General features: G+C 43.9%; 1 protein-coding gene across 2 annotated transcripts in view; it reads left to right on the plus strand.

The window, feature by feature from the left end:
- Positions 1–19,641, plus strand: part of SLC35F4 (solute carrier family 35 member F4) — a 185,132-nt gene that overhangs the window by 127,428 nt on the left and 38,063 nt on the right. Inside the window, exon 2 of one of the 2 annotated variants that reach the window (XM_054027041.1) lies at positions 18,672–18,860. The exons of the other annotated variant lie outside the window; for it this stretch is intronic. Coding sequence (XP_053883016.1) covers positions 18,672–18,860 — 189 coding nt within the window. The remainder of the gene's footprint in view (positions 1–18,671; positions 18,861–19,641) is intronic. 2 annotated transcript variants of the gene reach the window in all.

The following is a 19,641-nucleotide window of genomic DNA, read 5'->3' on the forward strand; positions in this document are numbered from 1 at the left end:
TTTTGCGTGGGGCGGCCAAAAAGCCAGAGCCGGCCCTGCTTACTGGGAGCCTCGGTAGAGGCCGAGGATTGAATTAGCAGGGTGGCTGAGCTGTTCTTGGGAGGTGATCTTTGGGTAGTGAGGCACGTGGGTGGGGGAGCAGATATACACGTGCATTGTGGCCGATGGTGCTATACCTCTTTTGTGGATAAACAGAGACTGGAGTGTCTGTAGTTTTCCGTCCAGTACCTTTCTTGATCAGTAACCAACCAGAGATCATAATCAAATCTAAACGATACCCCAACCACACCCACAAATACCAACTTGTATTATGTCCCTCCTTTCCCAAAAGTCTGAGGAAAGTGAGGCCTTTCCCAAAAGAAATGGCAGAGATTTTTCCTATCTGTATAAATCCCCCTGTGACAAGAGGGTCTGGTACCAATAGTGAAAAATTCTATTAGGGATCACCCTCTAAAAACAGCAGAGTTGTCTGAGACTGTCTTTTGGCCTGGGAATCCCCAGTGACAGAAGCCTCTTCCAAACCCTCCGCGCACACAATGAAATTTGAAGGGACGTTCTCACCATTGGACAGGCTGAAATTTCACATGGACTTCCTTTGGGTTGTGAAAGCCTTGGGGTGGCAGGGAGTGCCACATGAATCCTTTTAATGATGTTCCCCTCTACTGACCAGCATGGAGGGAAACAAAGCAGCAACAAAGATGGAAAGAAAGAAAGGTGCTGGATATGGTCTGAGAGGACAGGCATTGCAAGTCTGACAGCTCCCTTGTCTGTCTTTCCCCCCACCAGTTACTTTGAAAGAGTAACATGTGGAAGACACTCTACGGGGATTTAGGCTTGGGGCATGGTCAGCCAAAGGGGTGAACCAAGGAGCAGTTGTCAAGTATCAGGGGGTAGCCGTGTTAGTCTGTATCTACAAAAACAACAAAGAGTCTGGTGGCACCTTAAAGACTAACAGATTTATTTGGGCATAAGCTTTCGTGAGTATAAACCTCACTTCTTCGGATGCATAGAGTGAAAGCTACAGATGCAGGCATTATATACAGACACATGGAGAGCAGGGAGTTACTTCACAAGTGGTTAACCAGTGTTGACAAGGCCAATTCAATCAGGGTGGATGTAGTCCACTCCCAATAATAGATGAGGAGGTGTCAATTCCAGGAGAGGAAAAGCTGCTTCTGTAGTGAGCCAGCCACTCCCAATCCCTATTCAAGCCCAGATTAATGGTGTTGAATTTGCAAATGAATTTTAGTTCTGCTGTTTCTCTTTGAAGTCTGTTTCTGAAGTTTTTTTGTTCAATGACAGTGACTTTTAAATCTGTGATAGAATGACCAGGGAGATTGAAGTGTTCACTTACTGGCTTGTGTATGTTACCATTCCTGATGTCCGATTTGTGTCCATTTATTCTTTTGCGGAGGGACTGTCCGGTTTGGCCAATGTACATGGCAGAGGGGCATTGCTGGCACATGATGGCATATATGACATTAGTGGATGTGCAGGTGAATGAGCCCCTGATGGTGTGGCTGATGTGGTTGGGTCCTCTGATGCTGTTGCCAGAGTAGACATGGGGACAGAGTAGGCAACGAGGTTTGCTACAGGGATAGGTTCCTGGGTTGGTGTTTCTGTGATGTGGTGTGTAGTTGCTGGTGAGTATTTGCTTCAGGTTGGGGGGTTGTCTGTAAGCAAGGACTGGCCTGCCTCCCAAGGTCTGTGAGAGTGAGGGATCATTTTCCAGGATAGGTTGTAGGTCGTGGATAATGCGCTGGAGAGGTTTTAGCTGGGGGCTGTATGTGATGGCCAGTGGTGTTCTGTTATTGTCCTTGTTGGGCCTGTCCTGTAGTAGGTGATTTCTGGGTACCCGTCTTGCTCTGTCAATCTGTTTCCTCACTTCCCCAGGTGGGTATTGTAGTTTTACGAATGCTTGATAAAGATCTTGTAGGTGTTTGTCTCTGTCTGAGGGGTTGGAGCAAATTCGGTTGTATCTTAGGGCTTGGCTGTAGACAATGGATCGTACTTCCCACCTGGGGAAGTGAGGAAACAGATTGACAGAGCAAGACGGGTACCCAGAAATCACCTACTACAGGACAGGCCCAACAAGGACAATAACAGAACACCACTGGCCATCACATACAGCCCCCAGCTAAAACCTCTCCAGCGCATTATCCACGACCTACAACCTATCCTGGAAAATGATCCCTCACTCTCACAGACCTTGGGAGGCAGGCCAGTCCTTGCTTACAGACAACCCCCCAACCTGAAGCAAATACTCACCAGCAACTACACACCACACCACAGAAACACCAACCCAGGAACCTATCCCTGTAGCAAACCTCGTTGCCTACTCTGTCCCCATGTCTACTCTGGCAACAGCATCAGAGGACCCAACCACATCAGCCACACCATCAGGGGCTCATTCACCTGCACATCCACTAATGTCATATATGCCATCATGTGCCAGCAATGCCCCTCTGCCATGTACATTGGCCAAACCGGACAGTCCCTCCGCAAAAGAATAAATGGACACAAATCGGACATCAGGAATGGTAACATACACAAGCCAGTAAGTGAACACTTCAATCTCCCTGGTCATTCTATCACAGATTTAAAAGTCACTGTCATTGAACAAAAAAACTTCAGAAACAGACTTCAAAGAGAAACAGCAGAACTAAAATTCATTTGCAAATTCAACACCATTAATCTGGGCTTGAATAGGGATTGGGAGTGGCTGGCTCACTACAGAAGCAGCTTTTCCTCTCCTGGAATTGACACCTCCTCATCTATTATTGGGAGTGGACTACATCCACCCTGATTGAATTGGCCTTGTCAACACTGGTTAACCACTTGTGAAGTAACTCCCTGCTCTCCATGTGTCTGTATATAATGCCTGCATCTGTAGCTTTCACTCTATGCATCCGAAGAAGTGAGGTTTATACTCACGAAAGCTTATGCCCAAATAAATCTGTTAGTCTTTAAGGTGCCACCAGACTCTTTGTTGTTTTTCAAGGAGCAGTTGCTCTACTACGTAGAATGCTCTCTGGGAAAAGAAACTAAGGCAGCCTCAAATCTTTCTGAGCAGTGGGTGCTCAGCAGCTCTGGAAACATGCCCGAGGTGCCTCAAGTTGGGAACCCCAAACTAGGGGCTGCTTTTGAAAACACTGGCCTTAATCTCAGGCACTTTATCATAGAGTTTGATGCTGGTCTGGCAGCATTAATATGCCAGGGTGAGGCTAGGAGCATGCAGCGTGGTGAGAGAGCAAATGGTAGCAGAGTACGTGAGCCGGTCATGCTGCCTGGGGTTGTGTGGAGGAACTTCTACTCCGTGTCTCTCATGCGGAATCTGCAGGGTTGAGACCTGAGAATTCCTGGGGAGCCACCTAGAGCTGGTTACAGGACGACCTTTCTGTTTCGGGACAGCTTTCAGGGTTTTGAAATGTTTTGTTCCAATGTGGCATGAAAGCAAACACTTCAGATGTTTTCATGAAGCAGTGTAAAAATGTCCATCTCTGGAGCAAAACCAGCAAGTTTTCAGTTCTGGTGTCACCTCAGAAACTTTCTCGCTGAAATCTGTATATCTCCACAACACATTTCTGCTTCAACGCAACAGCCTATTTCAGTGAAAATGTACTGAGAAGCTCTAGGACTACCCACTCGGTCTGCACAGCTGGTCGTGCCTCCTCAGACGTCCATGGGAAGGAAATATTAGCAAAGTTTTGATGTTTTTCTGGTTGTCTCAGAATACCACTTACGCATTTTACAGGGTGCTGGGAAATAATGGATTGGCCCTTCCATTGGCCCTTCTCTGTCTGTAAAATGAGGATAAGAATAGTTCATTTATCCCACCCTTTGATTTGTCTGTTTATGTCACAAGTTAGGCAAAGATCCCTACTGGGACTTTAACACATGCTTACAGTTAAACCCAGGCTTAATCCTGTCATGAATTGGAACCCTAGATTGATTGTGTGTGTAGCAGGATGATCCGATGACCAGCTGGCCTAGTGGTCAGGTTTCTGCCGGCCTAGTCATCCCAGAGGGAGGCCCAGCTGTGGCCTCAGTCACCCCTGCATGCTCCAGTTGCTCCCACAGAGATTCTGCTATTACATATGCCTCCTCCACATCCCTATTATTGGAGTCATGCTGCTTGGACTTTCCCTACCAATGGCTGCACCGGAATTTGTCCTCTAAGAGGATCAATCATGGTGCAGAAGAGATGCCACACAAAGGATAATGCAGCCTGTGGCTGTGTTAACTTCTGAGTGAATTCTTCCTGGGGTGGGCAGAGGGGGTGGCTGCGTGTCTCTTTGAGCCCTACCCTGCAGCCAGCTTCCTTCCCAGCCACGGATTCCTGACCCCCTGGAGAGCCCTCTCCCAAGAGGAGATCTGTACACACAGCTTCTCCTTTGCATGGGGAGTGCTTGGGGCAAAGGTGGAAACATTAGGGTCCTGACTAGAACTGTTTTAACTGAAGCACTATCACAACTAAATATGGAGTTTTGTCAAAATCAGTTTTTTTCATAGGAAAAATGTAGCTTTTGAAAAAAAAAATTTATGGGGAAAATTCAAAATGTAATGTTCCGTTTTGAACTGACATTTTGGAATGTTGACATATTTAAACAAAATGTTTTGATTGGATGTGTCGTTTGTTTGTTTCAATTTTTCCAAATCAAATTTTTTCAGAACATTTTGTTCCATGAAAATTTTTGATGTGTGTGTGTGTGTGTCCTGTTTTGAGACAAAAACAAGGTTCACAGGTTTTCCAAACAGCTCTAGTCCTGAGTATGGATCACATGATTAAGTCTAATGCTTCTAAATCCAAGATTAGCTCAATACTACAATAATAGTATGGCCCAATTCAACTCCCATTTAAGTCAATACAAGCCTTTCCACTGAGCTGGGTCAAGACCAAAGTCTAAGTACTCTAAAATGTATCATTCTCCATCACTGAGAGAATTAAAAAAAAAAAAAAATAGCCAATTATTTCAAAATGCAGCATTTCATTCTCCATCTGCCAACCCCACAGCAGGAATTATCTCATAAACATTATTCCTGGGGCTCTGCTGATATTTTCATTGATGCTGGCGCATATAGCTTTTTATTTTTGGTGTCATACAAATTGAAGTTATTGCTGTTTAAAGGGAAACAGTGCTATTCATTGGAGTACGGTTCAATTGGGAGTGAGGAAGAATCTGTTTGGCTGGTGGAGAAGGACAAAATTAACAAGAGAAAGATAATATATTTTCAAGCTTCTAATAGGGCTTTAAATAACAAGATAAAAGTACAAGTATGAACTAAATACCATGTGAGCTAAGAGTAATGGAGCATGGACTTGAATAGTGATTTGTTTTTTTTGCAAGTTCTGCCTCCTCTTGCGACATTTCCGGTGAAGGGCCTGATCTAAAGCCTGCAGAAGTCAGTGCAAAGAGTCCCGTTGTGGTTTGGATCGGGCACAAGATGAAGAGCTCCACACTCACACAAGGGGTAATGTCTGACACGTGCCCTTCAGATTTCCATGTTTGCAAAAGGCACATGCACTTAAGACCAACGTGCCCTGAGGACCAGGTTTTTATAAGTCATCCCATTGCACATGTATGTAGACGTTTGTAGGCAGAGTTACTGCAGTGGCACTCAGAGGTTGGGAAACTGAACATGCAGTCAGTAGTGTAGAAACTACACATCCAAATGAGCCGTAGCTTCATCCAGTGGCTACAGTGAGGGATTGGGGGTTGGGATACCAGGATTCTAGTCAAGAGTTTACCACTGACACATCGTGTGGCCTTGGGCAAATCACTTAACATCTGTTTCTTAGTTTCCCTATCTGTAATGTGTGAATAATAATAGCCACCTATTTACCTATTTCCTATGGGGGCTGTGAGGATTAAATAAGGTTTTTAAAAGTGATTTAAATGTATTAAGTATGTGCATTAAATGCTAAATATTATTAATAACTTGGTGCATATATTCATGCTTTGTGCACAGACGTCTAGCTCCTTTCTTTCCCAATTTGGCCCTGCATGTAAAAATGTTACACCTTATATTGCTGGGGTTTTAAAGGCTGCAAGGGAGTTTTTAAAAGTTTACTTCAATAGAGGATGCAGAGGATGGTGCAGTGATGAGGACCCTAGCCTGGGATTTGGAAGAATCTGGGTTCAATTTCCTGATCTGCCATAGATCTTCCATGTGACCTTGGGCAAGTCACTTAACCTCTCTGTGCCTCAGCTCTCCATCTGTAAAATGGGGATAATTGATGTAATAGGCATCACAGAAACTTGGTAGAACAATTATATCAACGGGACACAGTAATACCGGGATACAAAATATATAGGAATGACAGAGTAGGTTGCGCTGTTGGAGGAGTGGCACTATATGTGAACAAAAGGATAGAGTCATATATAGTAAAAATGTTAATGAATCAAACTGTACCAGAGAATCTCTATGGATAGAAATTCCATGTTTGAATAATAAGAATATAGAAATAGACTACTGACCACCTGAGCAGCATGGTTATGGTGACTGTGAAATGTAGGCCAAAAAAGAATTTGAAAAGCTACTGGCAAAAGACACAAAATTAATTTTAAGTACGTCAGCAGCAGGAACTCTGCCAATAAATGTGACCACTGGACAATCGAGGTGCTAAAGGAGCATTGAAAGAAGACAAGGCCATTGTGGAGAAGCTAAATTAATTCTTTGCTTCAGTCTTTACAGCAGAGCATGTGAGGGAGATTGTCATACCTGAGCTATTCTTTTTAGATGACAGGTCTGAGAAACTGTCCCGGATTGAGGTGTCAATAGAGGAGGTTTTGGGACAAATTGATAAATTAAACAGTAGTAAGTCACTAGGGCCAGATATTATTCATTTAAGAGTTCTGAAGGAACTCTTACATGAAATTGCAGAACTACTAACTGTGGTATGTAACATATCGCTTAAATCAGCCTCTGTACCATAAGACTGGAAGATAGCTTATGTAACGCTGATTTTTTTTTAAAGACTCCAGAGGTGATCCTGGCAATTACAGACTCATAAGCCTAACTTCAGGACCAGGCAAATTGTTTGAAACTATACTAAAGAACAGAATTTTATCAGACACATAGATGAACATGATATGTTGGGGAAGAATCATGGCTCACTAATCTACTAGCATTCTTTGGGGGGGTCAACAAGCATGTGGACAAGGGTGATCTGGTGAATATAGTGTACTTGGACTTTCAGAAAGCCTTTGAAAGGGTCTCTCACCAAAGGCTGTTAAGCAAAGTAAGCTGTCATGGGATAAGAGGGAAGGTCCTCTTATGGATCAGTAACTAGATAAAAGATAGGAAACAAAGGGTAGGAATAAATGGTCAGTTTTCACAGTGGATAGAGGTAAATAGCTGGGTTCCCCAAGGATCTGTAGTGGGACAAGAGCTGTTCAATATATTCATAAAAGATCTGGAAAAAGTGGCTAATAGTGATGTGGCAAAGTTTACAGATGATACAAGAGTACTCAAAATAGTTAAGTCCAAAGCTGACAGCAAAGAGTTACAAAGGAGTCTCACAGAAGTGGCTGAGAGGCAAGAGGGATAGCTCAGTGGTTTGAGCATTGGCCTGCTAAACCCAGGGTTGTGAGCTCAATCTTTGAGGGGGCCACTTAGAGGTCTGGGGCAAAATCAGTACTTGGTCCTGCTAGTGAAGGCAGGGGGTTGGACTCAATAACCTTTCAGGGTCCCTTCCAGTTCTATGAGATAGGTGTGTCTCCATATATTTTATTTACTGGGCAACAAAATGGCAGATGAAATTCAATGTTGCTAAATGCAAAGTACTGCACATTGGAAAACATAATCCCAACTATACATACAAAATGATGGGGTCTACGTTAGCTGTTACCACTCAAGAAAGAGATCTTGGCGTCATTGTGGATAGTTCTCTGAAAACATCTCCTCACTGTGCAGCAGCAGTCAAAAAAACGAACAAAATGTTGGGAATCATTAGGGAAGGGATAGATAATAAGACAGAAAATATCTTAATGCCACTATATAAATCCATGATTTGCCCACGCCTTGAATACTGCATGAAGTTCTGGATGCCCCATCTCAAAAAAGATATTTCATTGCATGGGGGCTATCCAATGACCAATTCTGCCGAGTTCTTTTGAAAATTCTGACAATAATTTGCACTTATTTAACACCCAGAATCAGAGGACCTCAAAGCACTTGATACAAGTAGGTGTGTATTATTATCCCTGTTTTACAGAAATGGTAATTTAGGTGCAGAGAGGTAAAGTGACTTGTCCAAGATCACACAGCGAGCTAGTTGTAGAGTCAGCGATAGAATGTAGGATACCTCGCCCACAGTCCTTTCCTTTGAAATTAGACTATGCTGCCGCCCTGTTCATTTCATAACCGAAACAGGAAGACATGTATCAATTGTAGGGGGTTCATTGTTAATTATGTATAAAGTTGCAGTCTTTTGATTTCCAAATGAATGGCTGTTTGTGGCCGATGATGAGATAATTGGCTGGAATTGTGGATGGATGTTACTATTTTTACTCGCTCTTGATAATAGTGAAACATGGCCTAGCAGAGACATGCCACACTCCATCTTTGCGCAATTTGTTTTTCATTAAAATCTGCAAATTTTTTTTTTTTCCTTAGGAAAAATAAATGATGTAACCTTTCCTTCCTCTTCAAAAGTGAAACCCCTGAAACCAAGCAAACCACTAATAAAAAGTGCATCACTCTGAAGGGAAATATATCTGTAACTGTAACACATTTTTTCCCGTAAGTGATCCTGGTGTCTCAGAAGTGGCCTATTCAGATATACTACCAAACTGTGGCATATTTAAATATACCAAGACTGAGCCATGAGCAGTCTTTTCTTTAATGAATAGAAGAACAAATGTAGACCTCAAATCAGTGTGACATCATGCAGTCTGCAAAAGTTACCGATGTTCCTCTTTGAAATTGCTCCCCTTTGACTTTTTGTCACTATAACACACACATGGAACTGAATCAAAATGCTGGATCTGAACACACCCAAACTTGGGGAAGGTTTGACCCTAGATCTGAACTTCATGGGCAAATTTTGCGTTCAGATACACCAATGTAAGTACAGAATTATTTGGCTGAGTTACTCCGGATTCACTGATGGGAGGATTTAGCCCTGTTTCTGGCCCCTATCGCTATAACAGGATAAACCCCAGATCTGAACCACTCACAGCACTGACATTCAGTCCCCTCTCTGACCAATGCAGATGGCTCCTATACCCATAATGAAACCCCATATCTGAGCTCTCTCAGTCTTTTTGAAGTTTGGGTTCAGATCCAAACCTTGTAGCTCAGACGACTCGTTAATTCCTAGAAATGCCCTTGTTTTTACTGGCTATGCTATTTGTCAAGGATAGGTAAGGTATGTATAATAGAAATGCTGAGTGATAGAGGCAAGTGAGAGGAGAAGAGAATGGAGTGGGGCTTTTTCGTGTCAATTTTTGTGTCCCCCAATTGTGCTAACAGGAATTTGGCTAACAAGCCAAATCCTTTATGAAAATAAAATCTTAAAGCCACAACAGCTAATGATATTTTGTTGCTTTAAAATGGACAGAATACACTATCCTCACTTTCCCCTGGAGCATTACAACTCAGAGCTTTTTTGGGTTTCTTTGCCCGGGCCATGTATAGTCCATGGTTCCCTGGCCACAGAATTCACTTCTTTCTCTCTCTATTGCTGCAGAATTATGCACCAGAATCTTAACTTTCATTTTAAAAAATGTGTCTAGCCTTCCTGGTTGTGCAAATAACTCTGTAACTGTAAACCGGAGTCTCACCAATGCAGTGATGTCTTCCTGAGTCTGCAGACAGCCTGAAACAAGAATTCTGTGATGTATGAGCTACTCTTGTGTCTCAACAGGTGCTGTGAACTCTGACAGCAAAAGATTAAAATTGAAATGGCATTTCATTGCTAATCACTTTAGCAGAAACATCCAAATAATGTACTTATCCCCCTCAATCCAAAACTGCCTTCTATACCGCCCCATGTGTCAAAACCCGCCAGTTGTTTTTGTGACAACTTCTCTGATGCAAATAGACTTTGTCAATACAAAGACAATGCTTTGGTGATGCAAAAGTCTGCAGCATATTGAAAACTGAAGATCTGGGAACAGTGTAAACTAAATGGATTTCAATACAGAATAAGTAAAATGGGGCTACTGTATGGATGCATTATTAATTTTTATATTAAATTAATGGAAAACCTTAATTTTTAAACGTAATGACGCTGCCATAGTTTCTTTTCAGTCTGTTCCATCTGTGTGCAGCCCAATCCTGGGTCCTTTTCGCACCGTTTGGTCCAGCTTGCCACAGAGCACACACTAAATTATTTGTTCAGAACCAATTGTGTAAAATAGGCCCTGTGTATTTATTTACTTTCTGGATTATTGCAGTATTTTAGTTGTGAAGGACATGAGACTGCTCTGCAACGTTTATGAATACTATATGCTCTATATGCGTCTGTTTTGAGGAGGGTAACTGTATGAAAACATGGGGTTGATTCAAGGCAAGAAAGAGTATACTGGCTTCAGATAGCCACCCATTGGTCAACACTTCAAACACCCTTCAGGGTCCATTAGCTTTGAGGTTCTACCTCTGATCACCTGCAGAGCTCACCAGCCTAGCTTGCCAAGGGAAAGGATCCCAGGTTGTAAACACAGGAGAACCAAATGCCTGAGACAAAGGACGTCTGGGGGGATAAAAGTGACACTCGTGGGCAGTTGTTGGGAGAGACAATGAAGAGATACCACAAGACTTGAGGTAAGGTAGGCACGTGCATAGACCTTTTCTTGTTTTAAAAACCTTTCGCTCTTTTGCTATCCTTTGTTCGTACTGTTAAGAAAAGGAAAAGTGCCTGGTCACTGTATACGCCACTGGTCAGAGCTCCCAAGGGAAAGGCTTGCAGCCAGTGATGAACCCAGTCGGACTCGTTAGGTAAGCACAATTGATCCTCAGCGTACTATAACCTGGGATCCGGTGGGGGAATCTCAGAATTCCATCCCAGGAGGTGCACGAGGCCTGAGGGCTAAGGCCGGTGCACTCTGAGAGACCAGAGAAGGAGGCAAAGATGTAGCTAGCTCTGTAACCATGACACCGGTATCTTCAAATTCTAAGCAAATAATAGGTGATTCTAGGCTGACCCAATATGTTTCCAGTGGCAGATACTCTCGAGGATGCTAGGGGAATGGAGTCAACCCATCCCACTGACCTACCTCGCCTTCCAGGATTGTTTTTGTAGCTCACTGGTATGGAAATGCTGCTCCATTTTTTACATAACACTTCTGTTATTCCTTGTCTGCCTAAACTGGGGGAGGTTGGCAAGAACCCCCTTTGTTATAGTAGACACTGGAACATACTGTACCGAACAGACCTGCAGATGTGTCACAAAGACATTTTTATATTTAGTGCTTCAATGGGTTTTGAAGCTAGAAGGGGAGCGCTACAGTGCCAAACAGATCAATACCCATTTGCACAGTAATACAGACTCTCTCTACTAACTTTGAGTGTGATTCCTCTCTGGGTTTCCCACTTGCATTGGGAGGGGGTAAATTACCATACCCCTCTTCAGCGCTCAGTGAGCATTATTGACTGGCATGTGGGGGGTGGGTGAAGCCATGACTCTGCTCACGCTGTCGTCACTTGTATTTGCTCCAGAGCTCCTACTTTCCCAATCCCTCTGTCCAGGGGCATAGTCTATGTGGGTGCATCGAGGGCATAGAGGGGGGATTTATTCCCTCTTATTGTTGTAGAGGGTACAATCTCTGAGATTTAATCTACAAGCTCTTAGATGTAAGCCCCTGGTGTAAGAGACCCATCCTGCAATTACAACAAGGAGTCTGGTGGCACCTTAAAGACTAACAGATTTATTTGGGCATAAGCTTTCGTGGGTAAAAACCTCACTTCTTCTGCAATTGTCACTCACATGAGCAATCCAATTAATTACATACTCATGTATGGGACACAATTGAACGGAGCAGCAAGTTTTGGATTTACTGCTGTTCTTGGAAATTCATGAATGGCAGAATACGAAAGGAATCCACAAAGGAATCAATCAGCTAATTAAGATCATACACTAACCATTTGCTTACTTGAATAATCAAAGCAGATTATTAAATTATGCTCTTGCTAGCTTTATGTGGTCCCATGATGTCACTTCCTGTTCTCCCATGTATTATTTGTTAAACCTGCTTGTGGGTTTATGTATTGTCATCAAATTATATTATAAGCTTTTTGAGGTAGGAGACATGTCGTACTGCAAGAAATGCTGTCTTGCAGCATTTCTGCTGTTTGCGAGATTGGCCCCAATATCTATTATGATAAATGGTTAAAATAAATCGCCAAATTCTGTGCAAAATACAGACTCATTCTAAACCGATGGTTCATCTAATGTAAGGCCATGGGCCAAATTCATCCCTGGTGTTACTCTGCTGTATTCTGATGAAGTCGGGTAAGGGTTTGGTACACAGTAAATGACAGATTATGCAATGGTTGCCTGTAGTTTATATAAAGTAATCATGTAAGAATGGATTTGCTAGGCAGAGTGTATGGACAATTACACTAACTCCATGTTCTCCTTTGAAAAACTGCTTTTCACCGAGTGAAACCAAAAGTCAGAGGTGTGGAGGGTGAGCCGAACATGACAGAATACAGCTTTCTGCTTCACTGCTTGTCTCTATGAATCTTACCTCCTGTCCATAACCAACAGCACTTGCAACAGAGAGGCCATGTCTAGGGAGAGAAATCACGTGGGTGTGGGAGGAAAAGCCTCAGAAAAGTCACTGAAACTAAGCACAAGAATCCTGTTGCTTGGGTTAGAAATGGATCTGTCTCAGTGGGAGTGATAATGGACATGGTGGAATGTGAGGAGCTCTGATGGGAGGTGTGGGGGTTCTGAAGAGAGGAGCTGATGGAGGTATTCCGGTCAGGTGGATGGGGTAAAATGTAGCCTTCTGTGGGGGACATAAAGTGTGGGGCACAGTGACCCAGTGTTACACAGATCTCAAATAATAGTTAGCAACGTCATTCAGTTCCTTGAACAGAACAATCTGCAGAAAACGCGGAAAGGTTTGATACTGCATTCTGAGGAATAAGTGAAAATCCATTCGCTTAGGGTTAAAGAGCCACCAGTGGCCTAGTGGATAAAGCACTGGGCTGGGATTCAGTAGAAGTGGGTTTGATGACCAGCCCCAGGCTCCTGGTGTATCCCTGGGCAAGTCACTTAATCTTTCTGTGCCTCAGTTCCCCATCTGTAAAGTGGGAGCAATACTTCACAGGAGTGTTGCGAGAGTAAATCTGTTAATGATTGTAGGCACTCAGATACTACAGTGATGGCAGCCTGGGAAGTACCTAGATAGATTGGGCTCCATGCAGACGACAGGGGTTACATAAACAGCCCTGTGCCAACGCCAGCCCAGGGGACCCCTCTTGAAGTCACAGTTCCTCCCAGGCTCCCTGTAGTGCTTTCTTGGGGTGTGTTACCCCTCTGCCTCAGCAAGAGAGAGACTTGCTGGTGTTAAATTGGGTGACAGCTGTCAGACTGCTAACTACCCTAGACAAACTTCTCAGGACTCTCCCAGCCCTTACTTTGCCTTGCAGGTTAATACTTGGTCCACCCCTGTTCCCTAACTTCCTAGAAGTGTCCCCTTGTAGAGTGCAACCCCTGTCACTGGGCACTCTCAGTAATTTCCAAGAGAAATTGCTTCCAAAGAGACTGCATACACACCAGCTTGCTTGATTCAATGGGGAAGGCGTGTGCTACTTAATATCACAGCACTGAGATGACTTTATAGTAAAAGGAGAATAAGCTTATTAACAAAGAACAGAGATTCAAGTGAGTATTGAGTAAGAATAATGGAAACAATGATGGTTACAAATAAAACAGAAGTATAACATGCCTCTAAGAGACCGATCATTACTTTTAACAGGCTAAAACCTTTGTCTAAGGTAAGTTTCTAACCTAAAGCAACCGCTCAGTACCAACAGCCCTCAGGGCCAGGATCAAACTTTCATGGATGCAAAAAGTGCTGTTCTTTTTGCTCCCTCAGTACCAAAAGGTTCTTGTCCCTTCTTATAGAGCAGCAAACCTTTGAAATGAATCCCCTTGAAGTGAACCCCTAGATAAGCTCCTTGTTTCCTGCTGCTTTGTGTTCCGGTTGTTCTCATCCTCCTGTTAACTTGTTTTTCCTGTTTACCTCAGATGCAAATGAACTTCCATCGTATTTGGCTTATCCTGATCAATGTACATCAGAGATCTAGGCAGAGGAGTAAATCAACATTCCTTTGTGTCTGGGAAAAACGTATCAACTCTGCCTGGTTACAAAGTTTAAACCTATTTTTAGTATGTACATTCAACTTCTTGACTGGCAGTCATATGCACATTATACAATGCTCATGATGACCAATATGATATAAGCTTTCATTTGATACCTCACATGACACTTTTAATAAATAAATACTATGACAGCAATGTGTTAAGTGTAGTGAGTTTATCAGGCTTGCTAGGAAATTGCTGTTCCATGACAGTGAACCCTTTGCCAGTTGGCTTTTAGGGGCTCTGAGGGTCATGCTCTCCTTTTGCTCTGAGGAGAGGGTAAGTTGCTTCACCCTTCTTTGGAACACGGCTTACATCCCACGCTCACCTGGCCACCTCTGACAGCCTGTGCATGGGAGGGCAGAGCCATAACTTCACCCGGTTCTGCTCTCTCCTCACCCACTTGCTTGTCTAGGGTTGCATTGGAAAGGCCGGCCCTGCTCTTGCCGCATCCAGGAGCTGCTAGGCAGAGATGGGTTCTTACTCCTCTGGGCAGCCTTGTGGCCAGACCCATCGGCTATCCTTCAATAGCCACGTGACAATTCCTAGAAAGAGAGAAGGATATATATCTCAGTGGCAAACACGGCTCTTATTATTCTGGTGCAAATCCAGAGGGACTCCATGGATTTCTTTACCCTGCTGACCACGTACAACTGCTCTGTTAAGAAAATAAAGACTAGAGGCTTTGCAAGCTCTGCTTTTGGTTCTTCTAATGTAAGTCAGAGCTCACAAAGTGCATGAAGGCATCAGTGACCTGCAAAAAAAATACGTGGGGTTTCTTTACATGGTACAGCAATCTGTGATTTGTTGTCCTTGCTGCTAATAAAATAGTAGGTTTAGATAAATTAGCTGGAATATATCTGCTCACCTTCACTGTCAAAATATATCCTTGAAATATATTTAGATTCAGTAGCCTAAAATGGCACAGTCCAAAGCTTTCCAGCTCTAACCAACTATTGATTAATTGTTGCGCTACTTGATCGCGCTCGAAGAGCAGGGAAGAATATTGCACTAAAACAAGTAGTGTCTTCAAATTAAATATGGTCTCTTAATTGGCAATTTCAGTCTCAGCTGCTCAAGGTTCTCAACACATGCAAAAACATTGATGCCACACTGTTATACAGCATATAAATAACCAGGAGCTGTTTGTGTGGGTATAAGAAAAAACGCTTTCTGCACTTTTAGTTGCAAATACTCCACTAAGCTCTAGATCTGGATTTATGGATTGGGATGCGACCTGTCTCTCTTAATTGTTTGCAATCTCTTTGGGATACATATTTCTATATTATCCTCATTTTATCACGGATAAGTAAAGGCCAAGGGCTACATTTACAAAAGTGACTGGTGATTTGGGGGGAGCCATCTTAAAGGCTGATTTTCAGAGGGTGGGTGCCCAGCCTGGGTTTTTTTAAGGTGCCTCAATGCGGGACCCCCAAAATAACTAGTGACTTTTTGAAAATTTAGGAGTAAAGGTATTGATCACTTTAGCCCCTTGGGTTTCAGACTGTGGATGTTGCAAGTTCCGTTCGACTATTGTAGAGTAAGGCATCGTGCTGTGTTGTATGAGGGAAATGTTCCAGATCAGTCACAATACTTAGCACGTATGTTGTGCTTTTCGTCATCGAAGAGCTTTAAAACTTTTCATAACCCTTATGGGGTAGATAATATTATCCCCCTTTACGAGGCAGGGAAATAGGAGGCTTGGAGAGATGACGTGAGTTGGCCAAGACGGCAGAGAGACTGACTGTAAAATCAAGATTACAATGTTGATAAATTGTAGAGTCAATTGCTTGACCACACTTTGGTTCGTTATGAAATATGTTCAGGAGACCAAATAACCAATATCAATCTGGTTTACTGCTGTAAGCCAATAGTAATACAGTACAGGATAAAGGTTCAATACCACATGAGTCTGTGGGAAGCTGTCTCATGTGGTGTTGTTACATTCACCTTACACAGAAGGTGTGCGCCCATAGTTGTGCATTTCAGCTAGGAGTATTTATAGGATGATTTTACCAGTTACAAAACTCATAAGAACATAAGAATGGCCATATTGGATCAGACCAATGGTCCATCTAGCCCAGTATCCTGTCTTCTGACAGTGGCTAGTGCCGGATGCTTCAGCAGGAATGAACAGAACAGGCAGTCATCGAGTGATCCTGTCCACTCCCAGCTTCTGGCAAACAGAAGCTAGGGACACTCAGAGCTTGGGGTTGCATCCCTACCCACCTGGCTGGAGTCTCAGGTGTAGCCCTCGTGTTGAACTTCTGCACTGGGGTGAATTTCTCCCAGAGAGAACACTGATATCCAAACTTGGAGAAAGAGAAGGCTGGCGGATAACAACTTTGAGGCAGATCATCCTCAAAGGTTTAGCTGATGGCTCTGACTATTGTCTATCTAATGTAGAGTAACTTAATTGACAGGATCTGGATTATGAAAGTTGCATCTGTTGGAGTGAATGTTCTTCTGTATAATGACAAGACCAGACCTCCAAAACATAATTATTAGCCCTGCTTCTATCTTCTACTGTGTTGTACATGGTGCTGGCAGAGCAAACGTGACTTCAGATTTGCAAATGGGAAAGAACATACAACACCCATCCCACCTTCCCAGAGAAGGATGTAACTTGTTTCATGGGCTCTGTCAGATACGTTCCTCTGTGTCTATATGCCCTGGTGCCATTGTTTGGCATGGAATTACCTGCGCACACAAAAAGCCTGAGTGATGCTTGCTGGTTATGTAAAGAAGTCTATTCTAGTCTATTAGTCTGCTATATCGTTGCACAGTTGGCATCTTACAAGCAGATTTTGTATTCAGTTACATTGGAAAGCGGATTTGATTGGCATGCCAAGGCCACTAGAGTCATGGCAAAGCCATCAGTTGTCAGTGTAGGTGTAAATAACACCACAGGTTTGGGTGATAAAGTTACCTATTGAAAATCCAGCTGCTAGGGGAAGGGATAGACAGCCACATTTAACTTCCAAATCCATGTCTTACATTTATTTCCCTATTCCATGTGTTCTTGACTTAGGCTACGTCTACACTACGGTGGGGGGGATCGATTTCAGATACACAAATTCAGCTACGTGAATAGCGTAGCTGAATTCGACGTATCTGTTCCGACTTACCCCGCTGTGAGGACGGCGGCAAATCGACCGCCGCGGCTCCCCCGTCGACGGCACTTACTCCTACCTGGGCTGGTGGAGTACGCGTGTCGATTCGGGGATCGATTATTGCGTCCTGACGAGACGCGATCAATCGATCCCTGAGAGATCGATTTTCTACCGCCGATCCGGGCGGGTAGTGAAGACCAGCCCTTAGTGACTGATGTGCTGCTTGTGTGCTGACAGGTTAAATAAGCCCCCAGCCTAAAATAAATCTGTGTAAGAAGACATTCAACACCTGGAAGAGAAGAGCCAGGCTTAGTTGGCCAGGTTCAGACCATCGTGCTGCTGTGTCCATTCTCTTCTGTCATCTGCTGGTTCTTCATTCACTCCTGAAAGTTCTCACTCATAGAACACGATGTCTTCCTCAGCAGCAAAATTTATATTAACCTAACATCTGGTTGATTCCAGCCACGTATTTCTGGGTTCTGGGTCTTACCTGCCACCTTCCACCTCTTCTCCAGCCTCCTAGGGATAGACACCTATTCCACCTTGGTGTTGTTTCCATCCAGCAGAAGGAGAAAAGACAACTTCTCTGAAGACCCAAGGCTCCGATGTGGCTTGCCAGAAAGCATTTCAGTGCCCTAACTGGGTCTGAAGTCATAAAAGTAGACTCGTTCCAGCGATAGAACAGTTGTCCTAGTTTAAGACGGTTATCACTGGCTTCTGTTTCATTCTGTACAACCATCAAGGACCTCAAGTACCAATGGTGGGGAACTCTGCAGGATGTAACAAAGAGGAAACTTTCCTCTTGTAAGGCTGTCCTTGGTGACACCAGGGGAGGATCATTCCAAAAAAATCCCTTCCCATGCCATGAGGAAATGGTGTCCTCCACTCTTGCTTGTTTCAGTGTCAGTGGTCAGAAAGGGCCTGTGTGAGTACAAATGCCTCTTTGACTGTTCAAACCAAATGGATGTCCCATGGTAGCTAAAAATGTATTCCAGTTTAGGACTCTAATTCCTTCAGGAAAAACAGTTAATCATTGTAGGGAGCTTCTATGTATGGGGGGTGGGGGGAAGGGAAGTTAAAAATTCATTTTGGGCCAGCGGGGGCTTTGATTATTGCAGTGTGTCCCCCTCCCCCATGAGTCATTTGTATGCATTTCACTGTCAAGATGTTTGAAATCCCACAATACCTTTTCCTCAAGGGAGCTTACAGTCAAACTTATGCAAACTCTTTCTTCTCAGGTGCCTCCCGATCATCTGTCACCCGATGCAAGCCAGGAGCCAACTGCCCCATCACACGCAGTGGCATCAGTAGGCAGCTCTCCCCTTTATCTGTTGCTGAAGATTCTGCTGCTCCCATTCTTGAGCTGCAGAGTCGAAGCCCCTCTGGAATTTGCCGGCACAGCAGAGTCGAGAGGCAGATCAGATCAGGTAGGAACAATAGCCGCCTCTCTGGCACGGCGAGAGGCCTGCGAAAGGCCGCTTTCGTCTGTCGTGGAAGGATGCCGTGGTTGGTGCAGTGTCAGAAAGCATTGACATAGTTTCCTCTGCCGTGAGCAACACAGCCACACGAAAGCCATTCCTTTGTCGGTTGCAAATTGGGGTTTGGAGGGATTGAAGAGTGGAGGGGGGAAAGAGGCATGGTCCCTAGTAGGAATATATGCTTTAGTATCTGAGAAGTTGGCTGTATAAGCCCAATAGTCACGGAAGACCTTTAAAGGATGATAAATAATAACACACAATTTTACAAAATGGTTGTGTTTCCTTAGCTTCAGCCAGGCCAGAGCCCAGGGACCCTTAAAAGCCAGCTCTATTCCTTCTCAAAGCCACTGGCCCTCTCACCTCAGATCATGGATGTTCTGAAGAGGAGGAAGAGAAAGAGCAAGAGGTGGAATGATATCTAGGCAAGACCATCAACCCCAGCTCAGATCACCAGTCAGCTGCTGAGGAAGACATCAGGGCTTACCGCAGGATGTAGCCTCCCCCTTTACTGCAGCAGTGTAGCCCAAGTGAACCTGTAGGTATGGTGCTGCCTCTGGTTTCTTCATCAGCAGATCAACTTGGGCACTGGTGGCTCCTTCATCCGTGTGGGTGGGATGGATACAACCATGACGTATTGGCCTGTGGCAGAGTTTTCAAGTCTGCTGAATTCTTCTAGCAGGAGGAGAGCAGTTGGCACTGAAATAGCATCATTGCCCAAGCTCCTTGGGAA

This window comes from Malaclemys terrapin, chromosome 4 (assembly GCF_027887155.1).
Source record: "Malaclemys terrapin pileata isolate rMalTer1 chromosome 4, rMalTer1.hap1, whole genome shotgun sequence".
NCBI classification, from domain to species: Eukaryota; Metazoa; Chordata; order Testudines; family Emydidae; genus Malaclemys; species Malaclemys terrapin.